This window comes from Alligator sinensis, unplaced genomic scaffold (genome assembly GCF_000455745.1).
Source record: "Alligator sinensis unplaced genomic scaffold, ASM45574v1 scaffold1200_1, whole genome shotgun sequence".
Lineage (NCBI taxonomy): Eukaryota > Metazoa > Chordata > Crocodylia > Alligatoridae > Alligator > Alligator sinensis.
Window position 1 is genome coordinate 330,610 of NW_005842772.1, and position 10,611 is coordinate 341,220.

At 59.7% G+C, this 10,611-nt stretch overlaps 1 protein-coding gene across 1 annotated transcript in view; it reads left to right on the forward strand.

Moving 5' to 3' along the window:
- The window catches only part of BAIAP2 (BAI1 associated protein 2), a 64,467-nt gene extending 54,663 nt beyond the window's left edge, over positions 1-9,804 (forward strand). Inside the window, exons 13-14 of the mRNA XM_025216882.1 lie at positions 642-676; positions 7,520-9,804. Of these exons, the coding sequence (XP_025072667.1) occupies positions 642-676; positions 7,520-7,589 (105 nt within the window). The 3' untranslated portion in view covers positions 7,590-9,804. The remainder of the gene's footprint in view (positions 1-641; positions 677-7,519) is intronic.
- The last annotated feature ends 807 nt before the right edge of the window (positions 9,805-10,611 follow it).

The window sequence follows — 10,611 nt, forward strand, 5'->3', positions numbered from 1 at the left end:
GAGGGGAGATCTGGAGGAGGAAGGGCTCTGGTGGGCTCCGTGGTGAGCTCCCCTGCCCCCTTCTCCTGGTGCAGGGATGCACCATCCCTGGGCCTGTGCCCCTGGCGCTCAGCATCACCTGCTCCCCGTCAGGCCCTCGGGGCCCGTATTTCCTCCCTCCAAGAAGCTCACGCAAGGCTCCACGTGTAACGCCGGTGGAAGCAGAAAACAGCCCGCGGCCCTGTGCGGTTTCTGGTGGGAGCCCGTTACGGTCCCAACACCTGTTTGTGTGTTTTTTCCTTTTCATGGAGCATTTCACCCCTGTGCATTGTAACTTCGTCCCGGTCCCGTGCGAGTTCCCGGCACCCGCGTGCCGAGAAGCAGGGCGGAGGGGCCGGGCTGCACGTGGCTTCGCTAACCGGCCCGGGTGGAGCAAGCCGTGCTCTTTCGTGCCGCTTTGCCCCTCGGCCACATGACCCCCCTCGCAGTCACCTCCATCCCCCTCCTCACCCCCGTCCCTGCCCCAATGCTTTGGCTCTAAGCCCGAAAGCCATTGGGGGCGAGCGCATTCGCTTCCTCGTGACCTTCCAGTGCCATCTCACGGCGGCTGCTGGGTCTCTGGATGCTCACTTGGGTTCTCTCTTTCTCTCCCTTTTCCTTAGGGCCTCGATGACTACGGGACAAGATCTGGTAGCAGGTAAGAGTCGCTCTTTCGTACTGTACTATGTAAAGCGAATGCTGGTGTTCGTAGTTCTGGAAAGCATAAGCGATGCTGCAGTATCCCTCGGTAGGAAGCGTTCCCAGGTGGCCAGCCACAACCAGCGGGCACGCCGCATCAGGGCCTGGCAGGGGGGTTGCAGCAGGTCGGGTCATTCAGGCATGTCTCTATCCGGCCGTGTCGCCTGCAAGCGCCTTTTTTGAGCACAGCGAAGACATCGTCCTCCAGCTTCCCTAGGCCTGGTGTGCAGGGGCAGCCCTCGCCTTATCCGGGGTTATAGGCAGGCTCACCCCCACTCTGGGGGGGCAAAGTCCCTCTGCATAAGCTAGAAGGGTATAAGCTAATATCTGCCCACCCGGCATCTCACGTTGACAAGGCTTAGGGCTGGAAACAGCCCAGCCTTTCCGCGTTGTCCCCATATCTTCTCCGGGCACTTACCTAACTGTGCTAGGGACCGCGAGGCCCGGAGCAGAGGCATTTGCCCAGGCGACCAGACCGGCTGACAGAGCTGGTCACGTCGAGTCTTGCAGGGATTTTCAAGCCAAATTCGAAGTCTCGAGAAACCCTCCCCCCTTTGCCGAGAGCCGAGTTGCGGGTGAAAGCAGGCCAGGACGGGGCAGCGCCCGGCATCCTCCTCCCAGCAGCATCCTCCTGACCGCTGGCCCGGAGCAGATGGGCCCGCGGGGCAGGGAGAGCGCAGGGGCCGGAGCCGAGCGGCAGCAAAGGGAGACTGCATGGCGGTGAGCGCGCGTTGCTGTCCGCCGTGGCGTGCGGTCTGGCAGTGTCCCTCTGCTTTCTATTCCGCAGCGGCAGTGGCAGCTTGGTATCAACTGTGTGAGGACACCCTGACTAGCAATGGCAGCTGCTGCTTTGAAGAGCTTTCTGCTTTCTTTCCCCCGCCCCTTCCCCCTTTTTTTGGTTTTTTTTTTGTTTTTGTCTTTCTCCGTGTCTCCTTTGACCCTCCTCCTTTGGGATTGATCACTTGTGACCATCAAGGAAACCATGGTGCTGCTACCTGCCCCCTTCCCTGACGTTTCCGCTGCCCCCTTTTTGGCGAAGCCTTTCAGAGCAGAACCTGCCCGCCGGGCCAGGCCCACGCCGCGGGTTCCCTCCCCTAGTCAGCCGCGGCAGGTTGTGAGATGCGCTGTCCCTTGTCCGAGGCTTCCCGCGAGCCGCCTTTTACTAGCCACACGGAAGAACCCGTTCCCGCGTGGAACCAATATGCATGGCCTATGGTATCCGTACTGTTACTTGCACTCTCGTCGTGACTCTGCTAAGATGCCAGTTGCTGCAGGGAAGGCAGGTGTAGACGCTAGCGGGGCCCGGTCCTGCGCTCTACGGGGCGTCCACTTGCATTCAGCTGCGCTCAGCAAAGTTGCTTCAAGCAACGTGGGCAGCGCGGGGGCTTCTGCCTCGCAGACGAGCGGGGGGTTTCCAAGGGAGGGTGGGCCTGTGCCCTGCTCCCCGCAGCCAGAGCCCACGGCCCACCCCAGGGCGGGACGATTCGCTCTGTCTTTGGTTGTTTTATAACTATACATATATGTATATATATATATATTTTTTGTAGCAAGGTATTGTTACCTCATGGTCGTGTCTCTGGGGGAATAAATCGTGGTATTATGCAGGTTGCCAGAGCAAATCCAAAGACACTTTTGCATTTTAAAATTGGACTTTTATGGGGAGGAAGAAGGAGGAGGAGGAGGAAAACAAGCCAACAACAACTGGTTTTGGGGGTGGGGGACAGGGGAGGGGGCGGGAGAGAAAGGAAAAAAGTCCAGTGTTTCAACTTCCTAAATCCTGTCAATCTTCTTTGTGTGTCTTGATAACTTTAGAGACAAACACGGTAGGATTGGATTTAATGGCTACTGGTATTGCTTCTTCAATCTCTGAGTTCGGGGAAGTCAGTAAAAAGTGGCTCACACCCAGAGTACAGACTTAACCCTTTCAGTGCCGGTGAAAGTCTTCATTGCAAAGATGTATACACACTTCCTTTTTTTTCTCTCTCTCTGATGTGATTTTAAATCCTCTGACATGCCTGTTTACTAGGACATTGCTGGCAATATACATATATATATATACACGCACACACACATACACATACACACGCATACATACAAACCCACACCCCTAGAAAAGTTTCTCTCTCTTTTTTTCTTGTTTTATATAATAGTCGACGGGCACATGTCAGTAGAGCCTCTTGCGTTTGATGTTCATTTTGCTAAAGATTTTTAATCCAGGGGTACTCCGTGCGGAATGAATGAATGTAGAAAACAAACTAGCAGAACTTGTATGAAGATTGTAAAATGCTGAGAGAACCTTTTTTTTAAGAAAAAAAAACAAAGCGGAAGAGAAATGTGCCCTGTACTGAGTTTATTGTTTGAATAAAAGTTTTATTTATTGCATTGAGTCGGGCCTCGGTGGTTTTTTTGGGGGCTTTGATGCCTGTGACCCTAACCACTCACCAGCCTGCAGTGCCCAGATTTTTTTTCCCCCGCGACGCCCCGCACCGCGGAGGGTCAGGACATGCCTGCTCCTTGCCACATTTCTCTCTGCTCCGCTAGCAGGTCTGCACCATGTGCCTTTAAACCTGACGGGCTGTGCATGGGAACGGCTGCAGCAGCATTTAAACACGTTGTCTCTGCACGAAGCCAAGGCCCGGGCTTGTTTTGAGAAAGAAGCGGGTGCAGTTGGGAGTCTTGCTTACTTCCAAGCCAGGAGACACCTAGACCTCATTGCTTTCCAACAGGGTTTTGTTTGGGAGATCATGCAGCCCTGGGCCTCCCTCGGGGGCTGCGAGGGGCTACGGTAACAACCGACGTGCGAGGCTTTCCCTTCACCCTGTTCCCATGCCAAGGCCAAGGCTGGTCCTTTTTTGATAGCAATCCTTTGGCATAGCACAGGGGATGGATGCCACAGGACATCTTCCTCGCGGCTGACGTACGGGGGACTATAACCCGGGCTTGCCCTTCGTTACAGGCTTCGAACGGCAGCGAAGAGCTATCGCGTATGCGCTGTGCGAGTGCTCGGTATTAACCAACACAACTTTTCCTTTTTATTTTCATCCTCAAGAGGCACGTAACGCGGCCGACGGAGTCTCCTGGGAGCGCGACCAGCGCTTAGCCTAGCTTCTCTCCCCTTCACCCCTGTTTTGTTCCCTCGAAAGCCGCGGCAGGCGTCTCAAGCGCGTGTCATGCGAACTACGTTCTGTTTCCCTTGCAGCCCTGATGTGGAAGTGGCCAGGTTTTGAGAGGCCCCCCTGACTAGTTAGTAAGTTCACGGTTTTCACGTGCCAACCCCCTGCACTTGCGGCGTGCTCTGGACTGACCGCTCAGGAGCTGGCGGCTTGGGCACCCGGCTAGTACGGGCAGGAGAGGGGGGAGAGGGGTCCCGGCTCTGTCGCTGGTGGCCGGCAGGGACTGCTAATGCCGGCCGGTTTCCGGGGGCCTCCTAGCCAGCCCATGACGCTCCGTCCAGAGCACAGCTCCTCACTCAATCACTTGCTTGCACCTGAATCCATCGGTGGAAGCTTCTTCGCCTTCCTTGGGCTCCTGAAAGGGACTTGTCTTCCTCCGCTGTCATTGAGCCTCAGCCTCAATGCACCTGTCTCTAACCACTCCTGTCCCTGTGCACGGCTCGTAGCATAATGCCTGCCCCGTCCCCACCTCCTCTCCCTGCTGGGCGGAGCACTCGGGTTTCATGCTTCCATAGCTGGGCACTGAGCATTTTTCGTTCCCTTTTCCTGCCTTTTTTTATCTAATTCTCCCCTTCGATCCACACACCCCTCTCGGGGCCGCCCGTGTTTGATGCTCTTGCCTAACGGCATGGATGCTCTGCATCAAACACGCTGCTGGCCGCTGCATCGCTGTGGGCACAGTCTCCTCCCGGCGCTCTGCGGCGTATGGGCAACACGTACGTATGTCTGTTTTCCTGGGGGTTGCACTCAGGTCAGCGCCCGGTGCCCTGCCCCTACGCTGGTCAAGCGTCAGGCACTTGGTGCCATGGGGGCCCGGGGGCCTCTGCTTGGGAGGGGCAAGGTGGGGCTCCAAAATGCAAGGACCCTTTGCAGTGTGCACGGGCCTCGGCTACTGCCAAAGCCCCGTCCCCCTGATCGTGGAGCCTCAGGGTGGTCCGAGCTATGGGCTCATTCTCCTTCGCCTGCCCTGAACCCAGAGAGTTAAGTAACACCCCCCCACCTGAGTCAACGGCAGCCTTTCCATTCCTTCCCAGCTCCAGAAGCTATTTTGGCACCCTAGGAAAAAGTGAGCTGCAAATCTGCATTCATTAGGTGGGATATTAATTGCTCAGGCTTAAAAATAGGGTAATTCATCGTCCTGCTGCAAACCGAGTCACGCTTTTAAATGAGAGCTGGAGCCGTGGCAAGGAGATGGGCTTGGAAGGGAAGCGGGGTGCAATAGTCCCAAGAAGCTGGGGTGCTGCTGGCTGAAGTGGGGGCTCCGCGCGTTGCCGTGGGATGGGTGGGGGCTGCTGAGAACCGGTTTGAGGGAAGCGGGGGTAGATTGCTGCTGATGGGGATGGTCCAGGTACTCCTCATGCTTGGTCGCCCTGCCCACAGGGCAGGTCTGGGGTGCCTCACTGTGGGTGACCGTGTTGCTAGCCCTGGCACGAGCCCTGGCAGGTTCAAGGGTGGGGGAAGTGGGGCAAGAGCAGAGAAGCAGCCTAGCACAAGGGCCCTGCCTCTTGCTTGGAGTGAGCAAGACCCGGACGGACTCCTGCAAGCCACCGTCGCCTCTCTGCAGCCAGGTGTGCGGAGCGGCAGGGGCCGGCCAGCGAGAGCGGGAGCAGCTCGATATCCAGGTACCGGGGAAGCCAGGAGGAGCCACGGGCTTTGCCCTGAAGCCAGGTCCCTCTGCCCGCAGCAGCCACAGGGCACGGGGCTCTCGGGCTACGAACCCAAATGCGCTCAGGTTTAACAGCTCATTTCTGCTTCTCTCTTCTTCGCTCGCTTTCAGGACCCAGCCCGAAACCCCGTCCCCACCCCACAGAGAGGGGCCAGCACGGAGGCCTGTTCCCTACCCATGGAGGGAAGGGAGACAACTTACCATCCTGGAGCTGGGAACAGGCTGGCTCTGGGAGAATGGCCTCTGGGGCTCCCAAATTTGCTGGCAGCCCTGTGGGCATGTGGGGCACCCTGGCAGCTGCCGAGAGCACCCGCGTGCTGCAGGGGTCTTGCTCCCCGTCCCCAGAGCTGTGCACTGGGTTGGCCTCCCCCCACCAGCACCCTCCTTACTGGGGGTCTGGTATCACGACCCCCTCCCGAGCCCCCGCATGCCCTGCACGCACCCTCCAGTGCCGAACTCAGCTGACGAGGATGCAGTCGCGGGGACCCCCCGACCCCTGCCTTCAGCTGGGGCAGGGCAGTGGGGAGACGGGGGGCAGCTTCCCCTTGGCAAGGTGGCCGGAGGGGGCAAGCGGCTGCTTTTCTTTCCACTCCACGGTGGGTGATCGTCAGGGTCCGGGCGCGATGGGTCGGGCCCTCGGGGACCAGTGTCCCGCGAGTCCTTGTCCTCCGGCAAAAGCCATGTGTGAAGCCTCTGGTGGAGCCAATATGTGTGTGTCTGTGTGTGCAATTGCACTTCTGTTATATGTGGGGTGCAGTGGGGGAGCCGGGCATGCCCATGCAAATACGGGCTGGCCCCAGACCGGCACCTTGGGACCAGTCCGTGTTTTGCTTTATTAACCTCCCACGCTGCGCGGAGGGGCCCTTTGCTGGCTGGTTGTTGCCTGTCCCGGCAGGGATGACTCTGAGCCTGGGGTCCTCTCTCTTTTGAGTCCCCCTCCCTTCTCCGGGAGGATCCTGACTCTCCCGGCTGCCTCTAACCCCGGCGCTCTGCCGTGGCCGTCCCCAGCCCTGTTCAGAGGTGCAGCTTCTCCGGACCCCGCAGCCCCCGGGCACCACGGGCTGCTGCTTGTGCGGGGAAGGGGCCCTCGGTGTGAAGGCCTCGTGCAAAGGAGGTTAATAACTCCCAGTGTCCGCCCAGGCATGTGTGTAGAGTCCGTGCCCCCGTGGCGTGTCCGTGCGGTGTCTAGCGTGTCTGTACCGAGCTCCGCTGCGTTCCCGTGGGCGCACAAGGGCTGGATCCCACCCACGGCTGGGGATGTGCTCTTGTGTCTGGTCCAGCTAAACTCTTCCCAGCTCCTCTCCTTGCTCGCTCTGGCTCTGCCCTGCTGCCTTCCCGGCAGTGCCCCCGTGCCGGGCAGCCGTGGGGCTGTCTGGGTGCTGGTCTCCCCGGGGACCGTGCCTGCGTGGTGTGGTGGGCTGGCTCCTAAAGCCCCTCTGCCTTCCCTCCATGCTGTCTCCTGAGCAGCACACGCCAGCACTCGTGGGAGCACTTGTGCATGCGCCGTGCGTGTTGTCTGCTCCCTCCGCTTCCCTGTGGAAGGGGCTGAAGCTCCGACCTCCCGGACTGGCCGGGTAGAAAAGTGCCAGGGGGAAAATCCACAGGGCCCATGACCAGTCGTGTGGACTCATCGCTCCTCTGGGTCTCTAAAGTCTAGGGAGAAGCTAGAAAGGCTCGACATCCCCTTCAGCGGGGCTTGCTGCTGTCTTAGGAGGCAAGGAGGGGCTTGCCGGGCCATTTTTAGCATGTGGATTCAAGTCAGCGCATCCCGCCTGGCCCGGGTGCATCTCCAGAGCCAGCACCGGAGCCGCGTGTCCCCGGCAGGAGCGTGTGGTGTCTCGTTGGGTGTCTCTTGCCGTCTCACCCCCCAGTCCTTGTCGGCTGTGTTGCTCGCCCCTTCGCCATCCCTGCTCAGGCTCCTTGCCGCCCCGACTAACCCCCGCCTCTCTCTCTCTCTCTGCAGAAACCCTTTTGCCAACGTCCAGCTGAAACCCACGGTGACAAACGACAGGTCGGCTCCCCTCCTCAGCTGAGTCCTGGCATCAGGAGACAGCCAGCGCCTCCCCCAGCCGTGCCGGACATGGGCTGTATCCTCGCCGCTGCTTGCATGTCCGTCTGTCCAGACCTGCCGTCTCCGGCCCTTTGGTTTCTGGTTCTTCTAACCTGCTGCTTGAAAGCAGAAAGCGAAAGCCTTAGCCCCCGACTCTCTCTCTCTCCCCTTTAGATCCAGTGCAGTCTCACCTCCACGACGAGGGGGTATCTCGGGTCTGTCCTTTGCATGTCAGGACGTGCCACAGCAGTGCAGGTCCTCAGCAAGCTGCTGCATGCTACAGCTCCATGCCTGTCCCCAAGCTGGAAAGCTAAAGGCCAGAAAGAGTGGCCTTGGCCCAGGCACAGGCCTCGGGAGAGGAGCCACGCTCGGTGTAATAGTGAGACCTCCGTGCAGCCACGAGTGTGCGCCTAGACTCTCCTGAGTGGGGATTGCTACCGTGGCTTCTCTGCCGCCCTCCTACCATCTCGGCAAAGGCTGGGTCTTTGCTCCTAGCGGAGGGACACGCGCTGCATTTAGCTTGTTCAGGTGCCTTTAGAGCTGCTTTGGGACGGCTGCAGCCCCCAGCCCTACATGAGCCCCCCACGTCAGGGGGGAAACACAAGGGGAGCAGGACGACGGGGGCGAGGAGAGGCAGGAGGAGCCTGCCGCAGCCCCCGGCTGAATGGAGCTAGTGTCAATGACTGAAGGGAGATGCTAGCTCCGGCTGCCCGTCCTGCCCCGGCCTCTGGGACGTGAGCATTTTAATCGCCCGTCCTGGTAGCTACAACCTGGCACGTGGGTAAGATCGGCCGTGCAGTGCCCCAGCAGACCGCCCCAGAGGGTGGGTTTGGGGGGCGGGGAGTGACGGGAGCAGAGACTGCAGCACTGGTGTTAGTGCAGAGCCCCCGGCCTCTTCCCCACCCGTGCACCGCTGAGACGGGGAGCTGGAGATTGCTGCCGGCTGCATTTATTATTGAGGTCCCTGCTACTCCTACCCGTCCTGGCTTTGGCATTGCTGGCCACAGGCTTCTCCCAGCTCAGCGGGGGTGTGGGTGCAGGTCCCAGCACCTCAAGTCACTCCCCCAAGGGAGAGAACAGGGAAAAGCAAGTGCCTGGCATTTCTGCCCTGCTTTTGGAGCACGGGGGTCCCTGTCGGGGACCTGCCGCCTGCCCCGTGGTGGGGCAGCACCCTCGCAAGACGCTGCCTTTGCCATGGTGCTTGTTAGCACTTGTGCATTGCTTTGAGCCTAGAGGATGCCCTGCTCCATGTCTGGGTCTCTTCTGGGCAGTAGTTTTAGTCTGCAACAGAGCAGCAAAGGGCCGCGAATGCCACGGTCATGCTCTGTTTTATATAAAGGAAAGTCTCTGTTACACGGATCACTGATGCTGGCTATCTCAGCCCCTCGCTGGCCTGGAGAAGGGCTTGTTTCTGCAGATGCCAGACCTGCACATCTCGGCCCTGGGCCCGGCCTGGGTGCAGGGACGCGCAGCTGGCTGTCGGACAGTGTTATCCCTGCCTCCTGCCACCCCTCCATGCTGCCACCCCCATCAAGGCACTTGCCTTGTGCTGCACTGGCCCCTTTCCCCATGCCACCTGACACAGAGCCCCAAATCTGCATTGTCCTAGTGCATTAGTTGGGCTGCACCTGGGGCTCCTGGCTGCCTTCATTGGGCCCCAGAGGCACCAAAAACCCTTATGCAAAAAGCTGGGCTGGAGGAACATCCCAGGGACGCAAAGCCCAGCACCGTTCCCCTCACTGCATGCCCCCATCTCCCACCTCCGTGCCTTTGCCCAGTGCTTGGTGCTGCCACGCACAGCACAGAGGGAGCACAGCTGGGGCTTGCAGCTGTCGGGGAGCAGCGAGGGGGCTGCTCACGGCTCCGCCCCCCCCACCCAAGGGAGTGAGGAGCCTGGTGAGGTCCCAGGGGACTCTGGACTCCTAGCCCAAGGCTATGGGTGCTTGCATGGGGGCTGCTTCAATGCTACATCCCTGCGCTGCCCCATCTCGCGCCCTGCTTGAGCCCAGGGCAGCCTGCTAGGGAGGGGGCTGCTTAGCAAGCCCTCCGCGCCCAGCCCAGCTGCTCTGCGGCCTCACACTGCTGCCCTGTGCTTTGGAGCCCGAGAGTGGACGCCATGCACAGCCTGAGACAATGATGCTGATAATGTTGTGCTGGAAATGTAATTTATGAGCAATAAAAGTAACACGCCACCGCCACCTCATGCCCTGCATCTTCTTTCCCAGGCGCCACTCCCGCAGCCTGCCCCTGCTCCAGGGGTGGCAGCAAGGGCCTCGGCACGGCCATGGAGATGGGCACCACGCAGGGGGCGATTGCAATGCCATCTCCTTAGCACTGGGCTCTGAACACACGCAACATGGGCACCCTCCCTGCTCCTCGCAGGAGCAATAGACTCTTCTCTTCCCAGCCCCAGGGATGCCTGCGCTCCTGCGCCAGCCCGCGTCCTTGCAACCCGGCTCCCCTGCCAGCCCCCTGGCACACATCGCCGGCGGGGAGTGAGGGCACCGCTGCAGCCCCGGGCCCCAGGGCAGGCCGAGACGCGTTACGATATTTTAAAAAGTTTATTATTGGACCAATGAGAGTTGACACACATGCTGGGAGCTGCATGGACATCAGCACTGATAAAAAATACAGCAAGTATGACCCGTATTGATAAAATAGACAATGTCGTAGCCTTTCTATCTTTAAAAAAAATAATCCCAGACGTAGCTCTGCCCACGTGCTGCCCCTCCAGAGGCATAGACCAAACCCTGGGGTGCTGTCCACCTAGCCCAACAAGATGATACAAGGGCAAGGACCTCTCCTGCTGACCCAGGGCCGGCCCGCTCCATGCCTAAGCCCCCTGTGCCTGCCCTGGGACGGGGCTGTGGCCTGGAAGTTGTCCCTGCCAGGCAGCAACTCCCCACCCCCAGTGCCCCAGCACCAGTGCGTTGCTTATAATGGGCTTGGATGAGCGTGGATCTGGGGCGGCGGGGGGGTAATAGGAGGGGGGGGCTCTGGGTGCA